At 34.6% G+C, this 26,518-nt stretch overlaps 1 protein-coding gene and 1 long non-coding RNA gene across 8 annotated transcripts in view; both read right to left on the reverse strand.

The window, feature by feature from the left end:
- LOC126754003 (uncharacterized) overlaps positions 1–26,518 on the reverse strand; it is a 241,342-nt gene that overhangs the window by 211,145 nt on the left and 3,679 nt on the right. The gene's annotated exons all lie outside the window — the stretch shown is intronic.
- The window catches only part of LOC126753980 (sodium/hydrogen exchanger 9B1), a 62,605-nt gene that overhangs the window by 10,160 nt on the left and 25,927 nt on the right, over positions 1–26,518 (reverse strand). Inside the window, exons 1-4 of one of the 7 annotated variants that reach the window (XM_050465785.1) lie at positions 18,054–18,121; positions 16,410–16,437; positions 15,179–15,577; positions 8,433–8,571 (exon numbers count right to left, since the gene is read on the reverse strand). In XM_050465785.1, coding sequence (XP_050321742.1) covers positions 8,433–8,571; positions 15,179–15,565 — 526 coding nt within the window. In that variant the 5' untranslated portion in view covers positions 15,566–15,577; positions 16,410–16,437; positions 18,054–18,121. The other 6 variants (XM_050465783.1, XM_050465782.1, XM_050465784.1 and 3 more) reach the window with 6 other exon arrangements.

The raw sequence follows: 26,518 nt of genomic DNA on the forward strand, positions 1-26,518 counted from the left end.
AGATAGATTGTGTACTCTTGTAGCTTAGTTAATAGAAATTTCGTTTGGTGTGAAATTTTGAAGCTGTCAAAGTAGCTAAAGTGACGTCAACAAAACGAACTCAAAGTCATGAAAATTACTTACAAAATTATCGAAGGATTTCCCGTCAAGAACTACTAAAATCTCTAAGTTCAAACTTGTTTTAGCTAAAAACGTCGAGAAACTCTCTTTACCGAGTACTCTGTGTTATTACAAAATTCTCGTGGGATTTCTCTTCAAAAAAACTAAAATTTCTTAAGTTCAACGTTTTATCAACCTTTTTTATTTCAGTCGTATATTTTCCATATCGCTATTTTGATCTTGTCAGTTACAATAATAACTAAAACAGCAATAATTTCTACTGTTTGGTAGGTCAGTTAAACAGTTTTTAATTTGTGATTTCAGCCTTGTCGTCAATTGACTGAAGATCAGCGATCAGTTATGGTGCTTAGCTACGTACACGACATAGTCTGTATGTATGCTTATATAATATACATATGTATATATTTCTTGCGAGATATGAATAATCAACGAGAGCGTAGTTAATAATTTATGGTGGGGATCGCCCGCTTGTTTAGATTGGGATTCCTCCAAAATATTGATGCTATAAATAATTATAAAATTCCAATTGTTATTAGCTTTCTTCGATTATCGCCTGCTCAGCACGCTATCAGTGAACTCTGATCTTTTGTTATAAAATTTACAATATAGTTATGCAATTGAATTAAATATAATACAAGAGAGCAGCTGGATACTTCTTCAAAATCGGTGTTATATTTCTATTTGATTACGACAGACACTCTTTGTGATTTAAGCCAGTTGCTTGTTCGTTTCACTACTCACTTATGTTTTCCAAATCGAATACAGTTGTTATTAAAGTCAAAGAAATGTTATTAGAATTGTTCCGAAAGGAACCGATTAACATTCATAAAAAAATGGTGAAAAACAATAACCTGATGGAAGAGTAAATCTATGATTTCAGAAAAAAATAATTGTTTTTATTTTAACTCAATGTTAGCAGAGGTTTAGTCTCTTTATTGGCTTCAAGCTTTTATAAAGTTTTTTAGAAGCATTTTTTCTAATGTAGTAAGTGGTGTTAGTTCGTGTTTTTAACTTCCCCAAAATGTGGAAATTATTTGGATGATTCTTCTTCTTCTTTATTGAGGTAGACATCGCTTACGCGGAGGATGGAGTCATGTGTAGAAGTTCACGCAAGTGAGGAAAGCTCTCTGAGCACCATTTACTTGTGTTACATATGGCTCATGAGCTCACGACTTCCGGTCTTAGATCAAGTATCCTCTGGGTAGCCAAAAAACAATGATTTGAAGGCGTTTGTCTATTAAAAATCTACAAGTAGCCAGAGGCATATAAATTTCCACTATTCCGGAGTCTAATTGTGGGGTGGTGCCAGCTCTGGCTAGTTCATCTGCTTCACTGTTTCCAAAAATGGAGTCGACTGTAAGTTTATCGTGAAATTGGTTGGAGGATGGAGGCATGTGCAGAAGTTCACGCAAGTGAGGAAAGTTCTTTGAGGGCCATTCACTTGGCAGTAGCCAGAAACTATTTTTTTACATATGGCTCATGCAGCTAACGACTACAGGTCTTAGACCAAGTATCCTCTGAGCAGCCAAAAAACATCCGCTTGAAGGCGAGCGAAAGTGAAAAGGCAAAAAATCTCTCCCCAGGATTGTACGCTGAGTTAGAGACCCGCCACCGAAAAGAACACGCCCAATGGAAAGAAGAAAACAGCCTCGAATGAGAGACCTCCCGCTTGATTCTCAGCCGAGACTGTGGTGTCCTACTTAAATGATTACGATGTATGTTTAATGGAACATTTCATACAGGGTTTATCAGAATATCCGGTGCATGAAAGTCTAACGCTTGTGAAACCGTCGAAATCAAATTTAAACTTCACGACCATAATCGTCTTTTAAGCAGAGAACGTGGAATGCACGAAAGTAGTTTCTGGCAATACCAACAGTTTCTCAGTAGACATTAAAATGGCTCTAAAGTCTATCGGATCTTTTGAGTGTAGAGTAAGGTCAGCGGTAAACAATTTAATGCATTTTAAAAATCGATGATTCAGAATAACTCTTGCCTTCATGTGTTACCTCGGACTGAGTAGGCAATTGAGAAGTAAAGTCCTCACTCGAGGAACAAGGACCAAACTCTATAATTCCCTCATTATTTCCGTCTTGCTGTATGGTGCAGAGGCGTGGACGATGATAACATCTGATGAGTCGGCGTTACAAATTTTCGAAAGAAAGGTTATGCGGAAGATTTATGGTCTTTTGCGCATTGGCAACGGCGAATATCGCAGTCGATGGAACGATGTGCTGTACGAGATATACGACGACATCGACATAGTTCAGCGAATTAAGAGACAGCGGCTACACTGGCTAGGTCATATCGTCTGAATGGATGAAAATACTTCAGCTCTGAGAGTTTTCGACACAGTACCCGCCGGGGGTGGCAGAGAAAGAGGAAGACCTTCACTCCGTTGGCTGCACTTTGAAATCTCCAACTGGCGCCAAACAGCGAAAAGAAAGAACGACTGTCAATCCAACTGCCAATCTCTTGTCCGGGTTTGAATTTTTTTTTTTTAATTTAAACAAAACTTAAGTTAACATAACCTCAATTTTTTTTAGAAAGTTGTATTTATATAAAGACAACCAAACTTGTTGATCACATGTTCGCCTTAGTTTTCTACTTTGTCTTTGAACACCCACCACCCACGCAAACTTTTCCACACCGCCGCCCATGTTTACCCAAGTCTAGTCATTCTTAAATATTTAACAAAATTAAAACAATCAATTAGTCACATGCATGTCATGTGAGTTTCTTAACAAAAAACACGCGACGCTCATTAAGAAACATAAAATAATTAAACAATAGTAAATTTAAGTAACAGTAATACAACAGCAACAAAAATGCTTGGCGACCGAAAAGAAACAAGCAAATAAAATAAGAATGAGATAAACAACGACAAACCACGAAAAAATTCGAATGAAAACGTAAACAAACAAGCAACAACGACAAGATCAAAAAACTCTCTAATAAAAAATATAAACAAATAAGCAACAACAAAAATAAAAACAAGAAACAGTGTTAGCTTCGACTTTGTCAACTTTTCTAGGTGATTTTGATTGGTCAGCTTGTATGGCAGCTATATGTTAAAGTGGAACGATATCGCCGGTGTCAGCAAATCAGCAGCTTTTTGGGGAGAAAAAGTCGTGTGCCAAATTTCAAGTGTTTAGGGTATAATTAACTCTTGCTTGAGCTTACACCACTTTACCTAGTAATCGGAGAGATAGCTAAACCCACACTGCTCTAAATGACAGCAGAAGGGGTATGCAATGTTAAGGTAATCTCACCCCACCGGATGTTAGAATCAAGTGAGGTAATACCATTGGCTCTTCTCCCTAGGGACAGCATTACCAAAAGGGTAAACTTCATCAAGAAGTTCAGGGTTACCCTTAGCAGGAAGGCTGAATGGAATGATTACTCTCGAGCTACTGATTAGAGATAGTACGAGTATAATCAAGTGGTGTACCGACAGCTCGAAAAGGTCGGAAGGAATTGTTGCAGGAGTCTAAGAGCCACGCACCAAACTCTCCATACCTATGGGAAGTTTGTTTTGCATATTTCTAGCAGAAGTCTTTGCCATAAGTTGGTGCATAGAGATAAACCTCCAACGCAACTATCGCAATGAACGTGTAACCACACTTAGAGACAGTCGAGAGGCACTGAAAGCAATCTCTCTCTATGAGATCAAATCGCTACTGGTGCAGTAGTGTAAAGAACGGCTGAAGTGCACCCTATCTGGGTGCCCGGTCACAAAGGTATAGCCGGGAATGAACTGCTTGTTGAGCTCGCCCGCTCCGCAGCAACCACTAATATGGTGGGACCTGAACCATTCATCTGGATGGGTTCTCATACCATAAGTGAGCTGCTTCGCAAGGAAGAAGGGGTAGGCAGAGAGAGGTATTGGCAACAACTCCAAGACCCGTACCATGTCAAGTTGCTAATGGGAGGTTATAACCTTAGCAGGTTTAAATAATCAACTTCCCCAGGAACAAACTCGGGCTACTTGTCGCCTTCTACACTGACCACTGCAAACTGAAGAAGATCTTATATAACATGAGCCTAACTTTTTGTGCAAAATGCCGGTTCTTCTACAATGAAACTCCACCATCTAATTGACTGCATAGCAGTCTGCAGACGCAGAATATAGGCCCTGGGTACCATTTTTCCAAATAGGGATCACATCGTCTCGCTAGCACCTTGGAGAGTATTGAACTTTACCAAAATATTGGCGCTAGATGAGTCTTTGTGATTTTGGAGTGGCCAGAATAGACCTAAAGTCGCGGTGCAATCCTCGTCTATTTATCTTATCTTCAGCCAAATTCAAAGTCACACCCAAAATGTCACGTAAGCAGGACATTTCCGGCGGATGCCGCAGACAGTTGGCAAGATGTTTATATGCAAAAAATAGCAGAGTGATATATTCTATAAAATTAGCTAGTAGATATTTTGCCCCTATGAGCGATCATTAGCCAAACTGGACAACTTCGGCTGTCAATACTGGCAAAAGATAAACAAACAAACACATGCAACCACACACACTTGACGAAACGTCAAGTTGTGCGCAAAAAATTGCCAATAATAATTTCATATTCTTCACATGTACATATGTATGTATGTATACCAGTTCATATATTTTTTTTTTGCAAACTATTATCAACAATTAAACATGTGGATAACGCGAACCACGTGCTTATCGCCAGCCAGCCATAGTAGCCCTAGAAGCGTGAACTATGCAAACATGTGTACAATTGTACACAGTCACAATTAATTTAAAGCGCCTATTTGTATGTATGTATGTAATTATGTGGCCACTTATGGCAATAAATATTTGTTTTTATAAAAACAATAAAAATATAATAAATCTAAGTATAAATATGAGAAATTACACCACGTATGCTATTTAAGATATACAAGTATAAATACTTACATACATATGTACATACATACATATCGTCACCTAAAAACCTAAATGCAAAATAACGTAACATCACTTTTCATAAGTTTGACGGCGCAGGAAAAACCATATAATAAAAACCACTCATATTGAAAAAAAATTTGAGTTTTGGTTATAAAATGGTTATATACTGGTTATATTGGGTAGCAAAAGCTTAAAAGTTTATGATACATAGGTATATGTAATATGATGTAGAAAACCGATACAATATAAATCACTCATATTGAAACAAAATTTGAGTTTTGGTTATATGTTGGTTATATATTGGTTATATGTTGGTTATATATTGGTTATATGTTGGTTACGTATCGGTTATATGTTGGTTACATATTGGTTATATATTGGTTATACCTGACGGCGTAAGCTGAATATGTATGAATGTATGTACTAATCGCAAGCAATAAAAAAACTAAATTTCGATGGTTTTGTTGATACGTTGTTTTGCATTTTAGGTGACGATATAAAGTACCTATTTTATTTTGATAAGTAATACAAAAACAAGAGATAATATTTTTACATCGAAAAACATGTGCAAAATGAAGATTTTAGTTTGTACAGATATTTTTATAGTTATATGCACCTAACGGTTGCTTGTAATACCGAAAACTATAGCAGATACATATATACTGAACCAAATACACCAGCTGATCAAATTTGAACAGGACTAACTAAAAAATACATTTTCACCTATTTTAATTCCAAACTTTATTGTCTTCCTCAAAATAGTCTCCTGACTCAACACAAGAAAGCCAACACTTAATCCACTTAACCGTGCATTGGATATAAGCCTCGGCTATGGTATCCTTCAGTGCCTACAGCGAATTACTTTTATTGTCTTTGTTCTTTGCACTGGAACTGAAAATTCGTTTTGCAGAACACCAGACTTGGCTGCCTTTGAATTTTTTGGAAGCTGAAAAATACCATGACACGTTCCCCGGCAACGGATTTTTCAGTTTGTAACACTTAAAAATTCCATCTAACCTCTCCTCTTTCGCTTCGGAACCTTAGATCGCTCGTAAATCATTTTTCATTTCATTTTTTTTATTTCGGAAAAAAAAATTCTCTTAGCTGTATTCTCCGCGCGCCTGTCCACTGGAACGGGAAGAGATTGCGGTGGTTGTAGTAGTACTGTCGAAACAGCTTTACTGCCACAGTCCATGCAGACTCGGACCAAGAAAGCGCTGTAAGCATAAACGCGGAAAGGGAAGAAGAACTTCTTTGCTGTCCTGTGCAGGCGACCGAGGCTTCCAGCTCTGGCAACAAGAGAGGGCCCCAAAAGAAGCCAAACAAGGAGGTGTTGAAGGCAAAAGTGTATGTAAGAGTATGTATGTATGAATATGTAATCGCCTTAAAAATAAGGCGAGCCTGAAGGAAGAAGAGGTCAAACGGCTGGCTTGGGCTAGAAAAGGGGTGAAGAACGGTCGGGCACACTTCGTCACTCGAAATTGGTGTAACGCCTCGTTAAACAAATTTTCACTATAACTATAAACAAAGACTCAAATACTTTTCCAAACTCTAGAAACAAACTGTATTTATTAGTTTATAATGGAAAACAACACATTGCTGTCAAGTAAGGTCCTTCGTTATCATTAAAAAGCTGTCAATCAATCAACACGCAGTTGCCCCCTTCTGCGTTTGTATTAAAAATAATGGGCAATTCCCGGTTAACAAACAGTAGGCGCGTGTAGTTTATTAACCCATTGAGTCCCGTCGAAAATTTCAAGATAATCACTATGTAGGGCACTTATCGTGTGAGCACATAATTTGACGGCTGCCACAACCGACGAACTGTCGCAACAACAAATAATTGAATTTGCACAAATGATCCAGGGAAGCGTCAAGTGGCTGGTCGATCAGTGATCTTTAAACAGATAAATCATTATTGATGAATATTATTTTGCACTTATTGTGCTCATTGTTGTTTTTGCTTACAGATTTAAATGCAAATATATTTGAGCATGTTTAAGTATGATTTCATCGCCACTTAACACAGTGAAAGGGTGATAAAGAGTGCGAAAAAAATGTACAAAAATAAATGTGCGAAATTAAGTACAAAGCTCATTACACAAATTACGGGTTTAATTATCAGCAAATTTGCTGAAATTATTTGCTAATAATTTTTAATTTTTTTTTACTAAAATATTTTTTTCTTTAATTATAAATTGTTTTTTGTTTTTGTTTTTCTTATTTGTATTTTTTTAAATAATTTTTTTTTTGATTTTAATTAAATTTTTTAATTATTTGTTTGTTTGTTAAGTATTATTTTTTTATATGTTAAAATTATTTGTAAATAATTTTTAATATTTTATTAATTTTTTATAGGTTTTTTTTTTAATTATATATTTTTTAATTTTTTTTTTAACTTTTTTATTTTTAATATTTTATATTTTTTAATTTTTTATTTTTAATTTTTTTATTAACATTATATGTTCGCGCTTATTTTTTATTTTTTTTATATTTTTTGAAATTATTTTTTAAATTAATTTTTTTTTTTTATTTTTTTTAATAAAATAGCTTTTTTTTAATTATAAACTTGTGTTTTTTCATATTTATTTTTTTTAATTATCAACAAATTTTGAAATTATTTGCTAATTAATTTTTTTTTTTTTTTTATATAAATTTTTTTTCTTTAATTATAAAATTTTTTTTAATTTTTTTTTTTAAATTTTTTTTTTTTAATTATTAATATTTTTTTATTATGTTTTTTATTTATTTTTTTATATGTTAAAATTATTTGTAATTAATTTTTTAATTTTTTTTAATAAAATAGTTTTTTTCTTCAATTATATTTTTTTTTTTTTATTTTTTTTTACTTTTTTTTATTTTTAATTTTTTTTTATTATTATTATTTTTTTATTATTATTATTATTTACTATTATTATTTAATTTTTTAACTTTTTATATATTTTTTTAATTTTTACTTAATTTTTTTTAATTTTTTACTGATTTTTTTAAATTACTCTTAGTTCTTTATTTTTTTATTTGCTGAAAATTAATTAATTAATTTTAAAATTTTTTTAAATTGAAAAATGTTGATTTTTTATTTCTTTTTTTTATTACTTTTTTGAAATAAATTTTTTAAATTTTTCCTTTTTTTTAATTTTTTACTTATTTGTTTTTTAACTATTAAATTTTTTTTTGTTTTTTAATATTTTATAATTATTTTTTATATTTACTTAATTTATTATTTTGTTTACTTATTTGTTTTTTAATTATTATATTTTTTTGTTTTTAATTTTTGTTTTATTATTTTAAATTTACATATTTTAAAATTTTTCATAACTTTTGTTTTTCTATTTTTGTTTCATCTACCTGCCGCTCAGCATTTCTCCTTTCACTCAACTAAGTTTTAAGTATTGATTTGTACACTTACCAGTGCTGTGCAGTGATCCTCGATCGGATTCATTATCATGTGTATTCGGTAGGGATAACGGTGCTATATTGGTTGTCGAATTCACCAATATACTCTTTCTTCGTGTGGGTCCAAATTCTGTGTGTGAATGTGTGGAAGTCTGAAATATTGGCAATCAATTAACAAATGCTTTAATTACTCGTAAAAAAATATAAAATACAACAATCGATAAAGTCGTTGGCATTTCAAGTTTTATGACATCGGTTTTTTATTCAGTGCCTGGTAATCTGTATTATTTATATTAGAAAGCATAAAGTGAACTTTTTGAGCTTGTTATACCTTGGCAACATGTTGCTACAGAGTATAATAGTTTCGTTTGCCTAGTGGTTGTATGTATCACCTAAAGCTAATCGAGATGGATATGGGGTTATATACATATATATGTATGTACATATAAATGATCAGGATGACGAGACGAGTTCAAATCTGGGTGACTGTCTGTCTCTCTGTCTGTCCGTCAGTGCAAGCTGTAACTTGAGCAAAAATTGAGATATCTTGATGAAGCTTGGTATGCTTTGTCAGCGCGAAAATGGGCGAAATCGGACTACAACCACGCCTACTTCCCATATAACAATGTTTTAAATTCCATTTGAAACTTTCACTTACCGTTACGTAAATCAAGAAGCAATTAATATAACGGGATAAAACTTTGCACGAATAATGCCTTTAGAGTATGCCACCTTGTGACTAAACAACCTAGTCTCAATATAACTAATATCAGGATTTTCGAACATACGGCTGACTTTACTCCATGTGATTGGTGATTGAGAAAGTTCTCTGAGCGCTATTTATTTGACCAGTAATGATTATTTTACATATGACTCAAACAGCTCACGACTTCCGGTCTTAGGCCAAGGATCCTCTGGGTAGCCAACGAACATCCGTTTGAAGGCGAGCTAAAGTGATAAGCCGAAACATCCCACCCAGGGTTGTGCGCTGGGTTTGGGGGAAAACTGGCAAAAACCTATATGTCTCCACTAACCCATACTGATACCGTTTTCACGCCTGACATAGATGAAGCAGAACTTATAGTTCTATATTTGGATAGAGATATCTTTCTAAAAAAGGGAGAAAGTTCGTTTAATGATTGAAAATTAAAAAAAATTATTAGCTGATAAGCTTGAGTTCGAATACGGTGCTAGTAAGTATTTTAATTTTCAAGTTCGAAGTGAAGTGTGTTAGCTGAAAAGTCTATTTAAGTATCGATGAAAAGAAAAGAAAAGAAAAGAAAAAAAAGAAAAGAAAAGAAAAAAAGAAAAATCGAAAAATCGAAGGCTTTATATATATTTGAAGTGAATCAGGACGTTTAAGAATTACATCGAAGTAATTGGTATCGAAAAGTTGGAGGATGGCTATAATCAGTGTATCATCCTTGAAGAGAACTATGTTGAATAAAAAAACGATTTTTGCCAAAAAATGTCTGTTGCTGGGCTTTTTAATGAATTGAATAAAAAAACGAATTTTGCCAAAAAAATGTCTGTTGCTGGGCTTTTTAATTGATTGCTTTTGAATAGGGGATTTGGGAGTCTAAGAGACACATCGAATTAATTATGTTTTATTTAAGATGACAGATGATAAGATTACTAGTTGAAAGTAGTAACGCAAGTATCCAGTCTTTTTCTCTCCGTATTTCTAAACGCTACTCAATATCTTCTTTTCACTCATGGAACAATGTGCTGCTTGCAGTAGTTCAATAGCACGATTTGCATGTGGCTTCAAGATAAAAATTATCTTACCATCAAGAGTAAAAGTTGGAGTCTCGTTATTTAACAAGCTACAATAAGCTATAGACTTCTTATCTCATAGATATGCTTAAAAGATGTGACAACTAGCAAGAGAAGAACTGCTGCTCAATTTGGAGCGTGTTTGCAAGCAACCCCCACATAAATTCTTATCAGAGGTATACCACCGCATTATGTTACGTGGTGGCCTTGTCTACTAAGACGATTTTAGTATATGTAACTGCACACCGATAACATTTTTTGATATGTAATACTGAACTCAGCAATAATTCCTCTAGCTACTCAGCTTTGCCTACCTTGACTAGGTATTTAAAAATTAGACTGATTAAAGCAATCAACCAATAAACCAAATTCACCACAGTGATAATAAAGATTTGATTTACAATGTTTAACCAGTGATTTACAATCCCTATAAAAAATCTATGGACGTTAATCATACTTCGACAATTCATTGTCACATAAAACACACATTCGACAAATAAAAAGTATGTACAAGTATGTATTTTTGTAGCTTTGTGGAAAGTCCTAAGGGTTAAGTAGCATAGCCTATTGCTCGCATTTAAAATTTATAATGTATTGTTGATTTTTTGGTATTACCATAATTATCGTAAATATGTATATACCATATAAGACTAATAAAATAAAAAAGAAAATTTTCCATTGCTGCGCAGTTAGCTGTATTCAGCGCTCCATAATTTGAAGTGGCGAATCGTACAAACAACTGGTACAAACCAAACAAATTGGTATAATCAAATGGGAATAAAAAAGTGGGGCGTTTATAGTGCACCAAGCAGGCTTAACGCCTACGGAATCATTGAACATGTTTTGGGGAACAGAAACACCATTATTTGAGGTATTTGAGTGGCACAAGGCACTCAGAGAAGCTCTAGCAGTTATCGAACACGTGACTTATGCGAGTAGTAGCTCTGCCCCTGTTAATGACGATAACGTCGAAAAAGGTCAAAGAAATACCGCTTGAAAATCGAAATCATAGAGATAGCAGAGGATCTCTACATCTCTTATGTATTGACTCAACACATTTATGCTAATGATTTGGGTATGAAATGTGTCAATGTTAGACTCCTATCAAAAGACGTGAAACTTTAGCAAAAATAACTTCGTATAGAGGTTAGAAAACAGATGCTTGACAATGTAGCTGAGGACCCTACATTCATCAAAGGAAACTGACGTCAAAACTGTCTAACAATCCAGCCAATGGCGCGTCAAAAATTAGGCGAAATCAAGAAAACCAAAATTCTTACACGACACTAAAGACCATCTCTGCTGGGGCTTTTAACAAGTTTATGCAAGACTCCTTGCGATTGCGAAAGCCGCGGAGCTGACCTCTAATGCACCTGCAGGCAATTGCAAAGTCAACTTCTATGTAGACAGCCAAGCAGCAGTCAAGGCAGTAACCTCGTGTCGCATATCGGCCAGAAGTGTCTTGGGAAGCAGGGCGGCAGTAGAAAGCAAGCAAGTTCAATTCTACTGAGCCAAGCCACAAAGGCACCGAGGGCATCCGGAAACGTGATCAACATTGGGAATCCCATGCATTGTTTGTACGACGATCTTGACAGAAGCATGGTAAAGAAAATCAAAACCCGGTGGAACAAACTAACTTAGTGCAAAACTGTAAAAGTTTGGAGCAAAACAGTAGATCGGAACTACACAAAATTCTAATTGGCACTCGATAGAAGATACTCTAGGAACATGATGGCAATACTAACTGGTCACTGTCTAATGGCGACACATGCCCGCAGAATGGGGCTGACAGAACGAGAAAACTGCAGGAAATGTTTAGAGCAGGGCACCAGGGAAACAATAGAGCATATATTGCATCTGTCTTGCATCGCAAAGACAATGCAGTAAGCATCTGGGGTCCCCAGGGTATGATACATGATACTCTGGAGGAGGTATCGGTAGCGAAGCCGCAGAGTCTGTTATAATACGCATTAAGCGTAGGCATCCTAAAGGATGACTACTTCTTTTGGACGTAGCTTCATCTGGTATCTCAAAGGACCAAACTGGTATATGCGTAGCTTATTGGCTTACCAGATTAACCTAACCTTATGCAAAGTTGGATTAATCGCAGGCACGCTCGTTTTCGCTCAAAAGGAGCATATCTCGAAGGTGATAATAAAGGTGATGATAAATACATATAGAAAAATTGAAAATTTATTTATGTGAAATCCTTTATTTTATTATAAAAAGCGGTTGAAGTCGTATTATAATTTTTCAAGCCCGCAGATATCGAATATGTGGACCTCGGCGCCTATGTCTAACTGTATACCGTAAATATTATTGAATCTTTGAGAATTATTACTGAATTTCATAGAGAATCTGAATGTGATCTGATTTGAAACTGGGTAAAATCTGGTAAATGGTTCTCTTAACCTCCCAATACCTAGTATGAACAATTTCGAGTTTCCCTTTGATTCTATACCGCATTTGGCCGATATATTTGTAAGCTACCTTAATTAAATTTAGAGAGAGTCTATCTATCGAGTAGTGGCGGCTATATAGTATATCTGTTGTCAGGCGAAATCCCGGTGCACCTCTTAAGAAATATCCACGACCTCCACAAGCTGATAAAATGTTCTCACGTACGGCTGGAATCCCCTTATAAGAAAACTGTCTCAAGAGTGGAGGAAAGTTGAATAGAAGCTAAACTAGAGGCGGTGGCTATAGTAGATCTACCACTATGCCCTCGAGCTTGTGTCTAACTCCCAGCTAAACTCTTCACCCCCGAGGAAAATGAGGAGATGCTGCGATACTGCAATCCTTCTCTATTCACTCACGACTGGAGAGGGATCAGAGCAGCTTCTTAGGAACAAAAGGAGATACATATGTAAAATCGATCGATATTTCACAAACTGTGGGAGTAGTAGTCTATATAAAGATAAATAGAATACATCATGTCATTCACGAATCTTTGGATATGATGAAGCTCTGTTGAAAGTGGGTGCCGCGCGAGCTTACTTTTGACAAAGAAACGGAAAGTTGATGCTTCGGAGCAGTGTCTGAAGATGTTCAAGCGCAATTAAACAGAGTCTTTGCTACCGCGTCCAACGCATTCTCCAGATCTGTCCCTCAGCGACTATTTCCTGCCCTCAGATCTCAAATGTATACTCACTGGGAAGAAATTTTCGACGAATGAATAGGTGATCGCCGAAACTGAGACCTATTTTGAAGCAAAGTACAAATTTTACTAAAAAACAAAAGAGGGAGGGTCGCTATAACCAGTGCATCACCCTTGAAGGGAACTACGGAGGCTGCTATATATATTTCTGGCCTAGGCAACACTAAGTGTTGCCGGGTGCAATCTGACTGATTTTCATCGGAAAGTTTGACATTTTTTAGCATAACATCACTCAGTACGTTTTGTCATTTAAACGTGAATTTTTTTATTTACAGGGAATTAAAAAATTCATCTCGGCCAAAAAATGGAATTAACTCGTGAACATTTTCATGCGATCATTTTTCACAACTTTCGACGTGGATTATCACGACAAGAGTGCATCGATGAACTAAAATCTTTGTATGGCTATGAACCACCATCCTATAGCACTGTGAAAAACTGGTACAACGAATTCAATCGTGGCCGACGCTCGCTCAAAGACGAATTCCGTGAAGGTCGTCCAAAAACAGCCGTTGTGCCAGAAAACATCGATGCCGTACGTGAACTGATAATGCAAGACCGTCATGTAACATACCTTCAGATAGAGGCATGCCTATGCATTTCTCCCACCAGCATACATTCGATATTGCATGAACACCAGGCCGTAAAAAAGGTTTGTTCTAGTTGGATCCCGCACAATTTGACAATCGCTCAAAAAAAGGCTCGTGTGGATTGGTGTAAAGAAATGCTGACAAAATACGATCGCGGTGCTTCAAAAGACGTTTATAAGATCGTCACAGGTGACGAATCATGGATCTATGCGTATGAGCCCGAAACAAAACAGCAATCGACCGTGTGGGTCTTCCAAGACGAGCCAAATCCAACGAAAGTTGTTCGTGGAAGAAGCACTTCGAAGCAAATGGTCGCCTGTTTCTTCGGCAAAACTGGTCATGTGGCGACTGTTCCGCTTGAGCAACGTAGGACGGTCAATTCTAAGTGGTACACCACCATTTGTTTGCCTGAAGTCTTCGGAGAAATTCGAAAAACGAACAAGAGTAGACGAATCATTGTGCACCATGACAATGCGAGCTCTCACACATCGGCTCAAACCAGCGCCTTTTTACGTCGAAAAAACGTCGAATTGATGGGTCATCCGCCGTACAGCCCTGACTTGGCACCCAATGACTTCTTTTTATTCCCACACATCAAAAAAATAATGCGTGGTCAACGATTTTCGTCGCCAGAAGATGCCGTTGAAGCATTCAAAAACCATGTTTTGGAGGTGTCTCAATCGGAGTGGAAAAAGTGCTTCGAAAATTGGTTTGAGCGCATGCAAAAGTGTATAAATCTTGATGGAGAATGTTTTGAAAAACAATAAAACCATTTTCGTTGATAAATATTCCTATTTTCATTATTAGGCCAGAAATATATATAGCAGCCCTCGTATATTGAATAAACTGAATTAAAACGGGAATAGAAATAAAAAAATGTTTTTCGGGGGCTTTTTGTATCGGACGAAGTGTTCGTATGACCTATAGCTTAAGTTAGATATCTAATATGACTTTGATAAATCCATAATTTCGTCGATTAATGTCTGTTGGTCTGTTCCTTTCGCAACATTTTTAATACCTGAAAATATGCCGCCGACTTTTATTTATGATAATTGCGAGAGTACCAAGTTTTGTGTACCACCTAACTTGAACTTCCTTACTTGTTTCATTATATATTTGAATTTCGAAAACATTTTTCCAACTAATTTTTCTAACATTTTCAAAACTTGTTTCTACTAACGAAACTTAAAATTAATTTAAAATCTTAGACTTGCCAAATTCACTCTGACAACTCACCTGTGATATTTTGCGATGTGGATTTTGTTCATAGGCTGGATTGTCGTAGGCGCCAATGCTGCGCGCTTCACTTGCCGGATCCGATACAATGCTAACTTTACGCTTCGGCTGATTATCGATAACAATGGTATTCTTATAGGCGGCGCTATTACCAATATTATTGACCGCTGCATTGGACACAAGCGGCACAGGCAATGATATGCTCGAATTATTGTGATTCAAACCATTTGTTATGGTGCTGCTGCTGCCATTGTGATTATTGATGTTGCTATTGCTATGGTTGTTTGTGAGAATGCCCGCATTCCCATCGGCTGAATGGGACATAATACTGCCATTCGCCTGGCCATTAACAAGGACATCTGGCACCGTTTCGGCGCGTTCATTCATATTTTTTGGATTCTGTAAGCAACCGAAATGAGCACAATGTGAGTTTAAGGCACTTTTAAATATTTTTTTGAAATTTTTTTCTTAATTTTTTTTTACTATACGAGTATGTGTATATATTTTAGTAAATTTAAATTTAAATTTTTTTAAACATTTTTTTTTATAATTCAAAAAAATTATAAATTTTTTATAAATTGTTTATACGTTTTTTATAATTTTTATAATTTTTTTTTTTAGATTTTTTTAGATTTTTGTAATTTTTTATAATTTTTTTTATAATTTTTGTTTTTTAGTTTTTATACATTTTTCTATGGGAGTTATGCCTTGAAGGCCCACACATAATTTTATATATATTTCATAAATTTGTATATATTTCTATTTAATCCCCATATTCACGCACACACTTTACATTTTAATAGCTAATTTAATTTTTCTATGCATTTTATGAGCTTTATGATCTCATAATTATACAATTAACGACACTTTCCGAATAGGCGTTTGCAATAGTTAGGATTTTAGGCAACCAACACCCACTATCTATATTCACTTACAACGTGATAGATATTCGAACGCATCGCGAAACACTAAATACGAGCTTTCGTTTTTGTATGTTTCAATATCAATTTGGTTTGCCGTTGCTCGCTACTCGTTATTCGTTGCCGTTTGTGCTACAATCGTTGTAGTCGCGTCTTTGATCGTCAAGCGTTGATTGATTTTATGATCCGTTTCGTTCACCGTTTAATAGCGAAATGACATCGTCAATAATAATACAATGTTGGTGTTGGCATAAATATACACATAACATCCCCAAGTTAACTAGTTGTATTTGTATGTAAAAACTTCGTACGTTAGCTGCGCTGCGACGCCGGAAATTACTAATGTGAAGTATTCAAGATATTAGCAATTTTATTTGATAGCGAAATGAATTGGTTAAAAGCAGATCATTTGAAAACAAAAGCAAGAAGAATACAAAAACAAAAACTCAAAATTACAAAAGTGAAAAAGTAAGAAGAAGAACGAAGAGAAAAAGAGAGGAAAGTACAAAGAAAAATACAAAAACAAAATTTGAAACAAAAATAAAAATAAAGTAAGAGGAAGGACGAAGAGAAAAAGAAAGAAAAGAACAAAAAAGGAGAGAAAATAAGTAAAGAAGCTTAGAATAAAGCCAAAAAAGATATAAAAAGCGACAAGAAAAACGAAAATAAAATTACAAAAATGAAAATAAAAGTGCCATAAAGACAGAAATAGGAGACAAAAAACGAAAATAAAAGTACCAAATAGAGCGAAAAAAGCGACAAAAACAAGAAAAATGTTAACTTGGTTTGTAGCGAAGCTATAATACCCTACACATATATATTTTATAGCATAAAAGGGTATAAAAAGGTCTTTATCTTGATATTGAGCGATCAGTTTGTATGGCAACTATATGTTATAGTGCTCCGATATGTGCAATATTCTTGGAGATTATAGAGATACTTTTGAGTATAATACATGCCAAATTTTGTGAGGATAACTCGACGAATAAAAAAGTTTTTCATACAATGACTTGATTTTGACTAGTCAGTTTGCATGGCGGCTATATGATATAGTGATCCGATCTGAAAAATTTCTTGCAAGGTTGCATCATTACCTTAAAAAATAATCCATCTCGAATTTCTTGAAGATAACTCATCAAATGAAAAAATTTTCCATACAAGCACTTGATTCCGATCATTTATTTCGTACGACAGCTATAAGCTAAAGTGTATCTATCTGAACAATTTCTTCGAAGATTACACCATTGCCTTAAAAGAGAATACATGCCAAATTTTGTGAAGATAACTCGACAAATGAAAAAGTTTTCCATACAAGTACTTGCTTTTGAAGGGTCGGTTTGAATGGCGGCTATAAGATATAGTGATTCGATCTGAAAAATTTCTTCCAAGATTGCATAATTTTCTTAAAAAATAGTTCATGTCGAATTTCGTGAAGATACCTCGACAAATAAAAAAGTTTTCCATACAAAGACTTGAGTTTGAACGATAAGTTTGTATGGCAGCTATATCCTACAGTGGTGCGATATGGGCAATTCCGATAGGTAAGCGGCTACTTGAGAAAAAAAAAACGTATGCAAAATTTCATTGCGTTATCTCAAAAACTGAGGGACTATTTCGTGAATATACATACAAACGGATTGCTCTGGTTAAATCTCACTCAGCTCGTCCTGCTGATTATTTATTCATTTAAACATATGTATATACTTTAATGGATTCTTTTCATAATTAATATATCCTATTCAAGGTATAACAAAAATAAATTTTACAAAAACAAAGAACATGGAATTACAAAAATAGCGAACAAAAGCAAATAACGAAATAGACAAACCCTAGAGAAACCCCCCTTTTATCAGCAAGTGCTAACACAATTAGCTTTAATTTGTCTAATTTAGCTCTAACGTGTAACAGTTGTTTGTCGCTCAGCTGATCAACGCTGATTTTTGATTACTGATTACCGAGTTCTGTGGTCATTACCACAGCAATTAACACCTCCACCGCTTCTAAATATATTTGCGCATTCGATTTATCGATCTTGCGCACGTTTTCGCAAATGTTAACCCGCAACTGTCGCTCGCCAATTGTCTGACTTGACTACGCTCTCTTTGTTCCCTTTTTATGACGTTTGTAACTTAATTTAACTTAATTGTCGTGTTTTGTGTCTCTTGCTTTGCTAATTTTTTATACAAATTTTTGTTCAAGTTTTCGTTAATCTTTTTTCTTTTTGTGCTGTTTGTTTGCATTCCACCTTTTTGTTAGTTATTTGTTCTTTTTTAATATTATTTTTTGTCTTTTTGTCCTTTTTTTAGTCGCTTACGATGAAAAATCGGCGCTTTTATTCTCTGTAATCTTCGTTTTTCTTTTGTCTGCTTCTTTCTTTATTTAGTTTTCAGTTAAAAATGTTATTGTTGTTTCCTTTGTCTTTTTCTTTCTATTTTAATTTATTTACCTGCTAAAAATGTTATTGCTTTTATTTCGTCTTCTTCTTTCCTTTCTATATTATTTTCTCCCTTTTTATTGTTTTCGCTCTCTTTCTCCTTCTTTTTTGTTATTATACAAGTTATAAACAATGTCACGTGCATTCAATGCTGTCATCTCATTAGCATTGCTTCCCATTATTTTATCCGCAACGTTATTAAAATTCAGCCTACGTATTTTTTTTATTCTTTGTCGGCCTTTTAAACACTAATAAGTGTGATTAACATTATTTTACGATTTTAATTTTTCTTGTTAAAAGTACTTAGAAGTGCATGCATGTCTACAAATGTTTTCAAGTATTTTTTATATAATCTCAAAATCACAATAAGCCAATAGATTAGGAACAAATGAGGAAGTTATGAGTTTAAACAGGTTTTTTCGAGACGTTTTCCTAGACCAACAAGAAGACGACGAGTGGCAACCTGCCACCGGCTTGTATAAACAAGCTTAGGGATAACGATCGCAAATAGCCTGGAGAAAGTAGTGATCGTTTTTTCTTCAAATTTTAACTGCTTCATACAGTATACATTGGATATTTAATTATACATCGGTATGTCGCCTTCAAAGTAGTTCCCACTAAATGTAATACATTTATGCCAAAGATTTGTTCAGTTCTCGGAAGAGATTTCATAAGCACTTTTTGGGATTTCCTTCAGCGCATTTTATCTCCTCGCTCGACTGAAAACGGGTTCCACGGAGCGGCAATTTCAGTTTGGGGAACAAGAAAAAATCACATAGAGCCAAATCAGGTGAATACTGTGGTTGATCGGTGGCATTCATTGAGGTTTTGTCTTTAAATTCGGTCACAATCGTATTTTTTTTGAAAAAAAAATTAGCTTTATCGGTTGAAGGTCGTCCAAAACGAGGCACGTCTTCAATGATCTCTCGACCGTCTTTGATTGAAGAAATATAGATACCTATATATAGCTTTATTAAACTGGAAGCATACTATATTGTTATTTCGAATAAGTTATGATGAATATATGAGAAACTATGCCACATGAGGAATCCATGATCTATTCAAGGCCCCAGAGATTCCTAAGCCAATCCTAAGTTTTAAATTAGAAGTTTTGAATCAAAAGAGTTTTGTGTTAGGATGTCAATATTTCAAGATCTACGATCTCATTAAACCAATTCTAAGTTTTATATTAGAAGTTTGGAATCTATAGGGTGTTATGTTAGGATGTAAATATTTCGATCTTTTTTTTTTTTAACTGAATATTATGTATGCTTTCTGTGTATGTGCGTTCAATGTAGGATTTTGATTACAATTAAATTAAATATATTTTGGGTGTAGTTAACATCAAGCTGACATTCACCCACGTCTTTTTCTCTCCTAGAAGCTGCTCATTTATTGGAACTGCAGATACCGGAACAGTGCCATACAAACTGATCGATCAAAAGTCAAGTTCTTGTTTTGAAAAGTTTTTTATTTGATTTATTTGACGAGCTATAGTAGTATCTTTCCGAAATGTGGTATAGATTATTGTCCAAAGCAATGTTATAAACTCCGAACAAATTTTCTTGTACACGGTGCGTTCCAAAGTAAACAGGAGTTTTCAAAAACAAACAACAATTGATTTTTTCGGCAAAATCAATTTATTTTATTCAAAATAGTCTCCTTCCTTCAATACAGCTTTTTCCACGTTCCAAAAGCATGCCGAGCGAGTGTTTTAGCTCGTTGGCCGGTATGGCCGCCAGTATGCCGGTGCAAGCCTTTTGAATGGCCTCTACGTCTGCATAACGCTTTCCTTTCATGGACAAATGCATTTTTCCGAAAAGGAAGAAGTCGCACGGTGCCATATCAGGTGAATACGGGGAGTGGTTAATGGTTAAAATGTGATTTTTGGTCAAATAAACGGTCACAAGCGTCGATCGATGAGAGAAATTTTTGGTCGTCAGTCAACTTGTGCGGAACAAACCGTGCATACACCTTTCGTAAGCCCAAAAGTTCGGTCAAAATGCGATAAATCGATGTTTTGGAGATGTTCAATTCCATTTCCATCAATTTCAATGATGATTTCGGCCGATTTTTGATGAATTCACGCACAGTTTCGATGGAATTCCCGCTGATCACGGATTTTGATTGGCCCACATGTTGATCGTCATTCATGTCCTCACGACCACTTTGAAAACGTTGAAATCACTCGTGCACTCTGCTACGGGATAGGCAATCATCGCCATAAACTTGTTTCATCAATTGAAACGTTTCGGTAAAAGCTTTACTAATTTTAAAACAAAATTTTATGTTGGCTCTTTGTTCGAAGCTCATTTTCGCACCGATAACACAAGCATACTGACACTTTAAACGCAATAACTTCACTGCCAATCAATGAAATATCATGAAATTCTCACTGGACAATCGATAAAGAAAACAGATTCTAACGCACCAGGTGACATATAGATGGCGCCACCATTGGCCAGATTTAGATTCAAAAAGTCCTGTTTACTTTGGAAAGCACCTTGTACTTCTGTTGAGCAAGTACGAAGCAAGTATTGAAGTCAGGGTCTAACTATGTTGATTTCTATGAGTTAAAAATCCTTTGACAGCTTTCACAATCATTTGATGATAATTAAATAAGTTCATATACAGACTAAACTCTTTTTATACTCTCGCAACAAAGTTCCTAAGGAGAGTATTATGGTTTTGTTCACATAACGGTTGTTTGTAAGCCCTAAAACTAAAATAGTCAGATATAGGGTTATATATACCAAAGTGATCAGGGTGACGAGTAGAGTTGAAATCCGGATATCTGTCTGTCCGTCCGTCCGTCCGTCCATGCAAGCTGTAACTTGAGTAAAAATTGAGATATCATGATGAAACTTGGTACACGTATTCCTTGGTTTCATAAGAAGGTTAAGTTCGAAGATGGGCAAAATCGGCCAACTGCCACGCCCACAAAATGGCGGAAACCGAAAACCTATAAAGTGTCATAACTAAGCCATAAATAAAGATATTAAAGTGAAGTTTGGCACAAAGGATCGCATTAGGGAGGGGCATATTTGGCCGTAATTTTTTTGGAAAAGTGGGCGTGGCCCCGCCCCCTACTAAGTTTTTTTGTACATATCTCGGAAACTACTATAGCTATGTCAACCAAATTCTATAGAGTCGTTTCCTTCAGGCATTTCCACATACAGTTCAAAAATGGAAGAAATCGAATAATAACCACGCCCACCTCCCATACAAAGGTTATGTTCAAAATCACTAAAAGTGCGTTAACCGACTAACAAAAAACGTCAGAAACTCTAAATTTTACGGAAGAAATGGCAGAAGGAAGCTGCACCCATGCTTTTTTTAAAAATTGAAAATGGGCGTGGCCTCGCCCACTTATGGACCAAAAACCATATCTCAGGAACTACTCCACCGATTTCAATGAAATTCGGTATGTAATATTGTCTTAACACCCTGATGGCATGTACGAAATATGGGTGAAATCGGTTCACAACCACGCCTTCTTCCAATATAACGCTATTTTGAATTCCATCTGATGCTTTCTCTGTATAATATATACATACATTAGGAGCCAATGATGATAGCGGAATAAAACTTTACACAAATACGGTATTTGAAAAATATGTAAATGACGGATAATGAAGTCTCGATTATCACTTTATCATGCGAGAGTATAAAATGTTCGGTGACACCCGAACTTAGCCCTTCCTTACTTGTTTTAAGAAGAGTTAGTATACTTTGCTGAGCTCAACTTACTCATATTAAGTTATTCCAGAGAATTCAATAAATGTAAGAATATTAAGCAGCTCGAACATGTTCTCAAATTAATATGAATCCACTTTTGGCCAAGAATCTTTTGAGTTTCAAATTTAATAATATCAAGTCTGAGAAACATGTGCTATAGGGCATATGCTTGGGCTGAGATTCTAAGTCATTATATAGTACATATAATATATGGGAGTCTGTATCGAGTGAGTATAAATATTGGACGAAAATATCTATTGTATATTTTTCTTTCACAAAACTTTATCATTCATCCTGATATAGTTGAAGACACTCTACTTCTATACGTATATGATAATGCTTCTATAAGAGATAAGGATTAGGAAAGGCTGTAGCGAAATTTAAGCACTTTATATAAGCATAAGAGTATTATTTTCGGCAGCGATTATTGAGTACATACATATGTAGTACTCAACATTCAAGTGACACAAAAATCTCTGGTCACATGTTTCTGTTTCCGGCAAAATATAATATTAATATTTTTTAATCTATTTCTTCATTGATACTCAGCATGCAAGCGAAAAAAGCTTTGCTTACAAACATAATATTTAGTTTATATTGGATCACATTTTTTACGAGTACATTTTTTTTAACTTCAGCAATATGCAAAAAAGTATTGAGACTTTTTGATTAAGCGGCGCTTAATCTGCTTTTTTACCAAATGCAACTGTATTTAACGGCTTTTAAAGGTTTTTGCAATAAAAACGATAAACAATTAATAACGTGTAAACTGCTGCAGAAAGTTTCATTTGTAAGTATGTATACATACATATGAAGTATATATATCAAGTATAAAAAATTCGATAACAAATGTGACGTCACTTCTGCATTTTCAATTTATGCAAATTGACAATAATGCGAAAGATAGTAGAAAAGGAAATAAAAAAGTTATAAACCGGCTAAGAAATTAATAATGGCAGTAAGACAAGATAAAATTTGTTTCATCAATACAAAATAGAAAAAATATCAAGACAAAAAAAATCGTACGATTCGGCTACGACGAATCTATATACCCTTCACAAGTGTATTTCTTATAGCAACTTCATACATATGTAAATAAAAAAATCTTTTATGAAGAGTTTTATCTTGATTTAATCGATCAGCTCGCATGGAATGGCTCTAATGGTCCGGTATCGCCAGTTCCGACAAAGGAAAAGCTACTTCGGGAGAAAAGGACTTATGCAAAATTTCCGAACGAAGTTTCAACAAGAAAAAACGTTAACTTCGGCTGCACTGAAGCTAATATACCCTTCACAGGTGCATTTCTTTTAGTAACTATGCGTCCAGTTTGTATGGAAGCTATATGCTATAGTAATCCGATCTGAACGATTTTTTCGGAGATTACATTGTTGCTTTAGAAAATAATATATACCAAATTTGGTGAAGATACATTGTCAAATGTGAAAGTTTTCCATACAAGAACTTGATTCCGATCGTTCAGTTTATATGGCAGCTATATATATATGACGTTATGTACATACCTCGGAAACTACTATAGTTATGTCAACCAAACTCTACAGAGTCGTTTTCTTCAGGCATTTCCATAAACAGTTCAAAAATGGAAGAAATCGGATAGTAACCACGCCCACCTCCCATACAAAGGTTATGTTGAAAATCACTAAAAGTGCGTTAACCGACTAACAAAAAACGTCAGAAACACTAAATTTTATGGAAGAAATGGCAGAAGGAAGCTTTTTTTAAAAATTGAAAATGGGCGTGACCTCGCCCACTTATGGACCAAAAACCATATCTCAGGAACTACTAGACCGATTTCAATGAAATTCGGTATATAATATTTTCTTAACACCCTGATGACATGTACGAAATATGGGTGAAATCGGTTTACAACCACGCCTTCTTCCAATATAACGCTCTTTTGAATTCCATCTGATGCCTTCTCTGTATAATATATACATACATTAGGAACCAATGATGATAGCGGAATAAAACTTTACGCAAATACGGTATTTGAGCTGAGGTATCCCTTGTGGAAAAATTGTCGTGATCGGACTATAACTTTTCAAGGTCCCTTATATCGAACAAGAAGAATTCAGTGCCTAACCTAACCTAACCTAATTTTTCACCGAAAATATCAGTAAATCTCTCAGATGTTTTCATGTAATTCAGAGGGCATCATTTTTATATTCTCGCAATAAAGTTGCTAATAACGGTATCTCGATTATCACTTTATCATGCGAGAGTATAAAATGTTCGGTAACACCCGAACTTAGCCCTTCCTTACTTGTTGAGATATCGTTTTGAAACTTTGCACACGTTTCTTTCTCTTCATGAAGATGCTCGGTAATCGGAACCACAGATATCAGACCACTATAGGATATAGCTTCGATACAAGATGCCCGATCAGAGTCAACTTTTTATATGAAAAAGTTTTTATTTGTAAAGGGTATTCCTGCCGCGGCGCAGCCGGATTCATGTTTTTGTTTTTGTTTTAGTGTAACAACAATAAATCAAAACTTTACGATCCACTTTGTGACATTCGTTTCCAGATATTGCTAATAATATTGTATTTCGAAAGTAATAAACATATTTTTTCACAAAAAATATTTTTTAAATGGAAAAATCCATCCGGCGCTATAAAAATACGCTCGCCTACATTGTTATAACTGTCACAGCGCATAAATCGAGCGGCTGACAAGCGATTTAAATAATTTACATGGCGAGATCTCCACTCCTACAAGTTAACGATTATTGCTTTTATCTGGATATTATATGGTTGCTCATTAAAGTGTCAGTAGTTGCCGTTAACTATATGTACATATATATTTTTACAGGTGCAAATTAGCATTCAAACTGTTTTATTATAATCCACTGTGTTTGTTTTTATTGCTATCTGTTTTTTGACAACCCCCTAAATTAACAAGTCCGTCAATATGAATGTTAACTTTTCAATTAACTGTCGTTCTTGTAAATATTCGTAAATTATTTATTGTCAGCTAGTTAATTGTTAAAAGCGAAATGAAAATAATTATAATATGTATGTATATGTGTGTGTGTTCATATAAATATGCCTGTCGCTGTGTTGCCGCTAAATTAGCACATTATAGACGCGTTTAAATACGATTCTTAACTGATAGCCCAACTAAAGAGAACAATGTAAGCGCTAATAAATAGTTGTTGTAAATACATACGGACACATACATACTTATATAAGTCATATGTACATACATATATAAACACATATGTATATGTATGTATTATGTGTGTATTTACATTTAGTTAGTGCCGCTATTTAACATAAATTTGTAAGCGTGGCACGTAAGCCGGGTTTTCGCTGGGGGTCGACCCTCACTGTGCGTTGTTGAGAGATTTACGCAACCTTCCAGCCCTGTGCGCGAGCAAAAATTTAATTCATTTACAATTTATATAATTCGTAGCATTCGTACTTGATCTGTTTTTCATGACGCGTTTTAAATTAATTGGCAATTGTGTGTGGGAGTTGCCATTGTATTATATATTTATCAGATATGATATCAAAGTATGATATTACTATACATATTATTATAGTTATTAATTTATAAAATGTAAATTTTTGTATTTTTTATTTATAGAAAATTTATTTAAATATTTTAGTTTGCATTCATTGTTTATACTTTTTGTTCTGGTTAGAATATAATTTAGTACAATTTTTTTATTTTTTAGAAATTATAACAAATTACTTTTTAATGCAAAAATTAAATATAAAGTATTATTATGTTATTTAAAAATATAAAAAAAATCCATTTTTTGACTAACAAAAATAAAATAAACAAGTAAGGAAGGGCCAAGTTCGGGTGTCACCGAACATTTTATACTCTCGCATGATAAAGTGATAATCGAGATCTCATTATCAGTCATTTACATATTTTTCAAATACCGTATTTTTGCAAAGTTTTATTCCGCTATCATCATTGGTTCCTAATGTATATACTTATTATACAGAGAAGGCAACAAATGGAATTCAAAATAGCGTTATATTGGAAGAAGGCGTGGTTGTGAACCGATTTCACCCATATTTCGTACATGTCATCAGGGTGTTAAGAAAATATTATATACCGAATTTCATTGAAATCGGTCTAGTAGCTCCTGAGATATGGTTTTTGGTCCATAAGTGGGCGGCGCCACGCCCATTTTCAATTTTTAAAAAAAGCCTGGGTGCAGCTTCCTTCTGCAATTTCTTCCGTAAAATTTAGTGTTTCTGACGTTTTTTGT

This window comes from Bactrocera neohumeralis, chromosome 3 (assembly GCF_024586455.1).
Source record: "Bactrocera neohumeralis isolate Rockhampton chromosome 3, APGP_CSIRO_Bneo_wtdbg2-racon-allhic-juicebox.fasta_v2, whole genome shotgun sequence".
NCBI lineage: Eukaryota > Metazoa > Arthropoda > Insecta > Diptera > Tephritidae > Bactrocera > Bactrocera neohumeralis.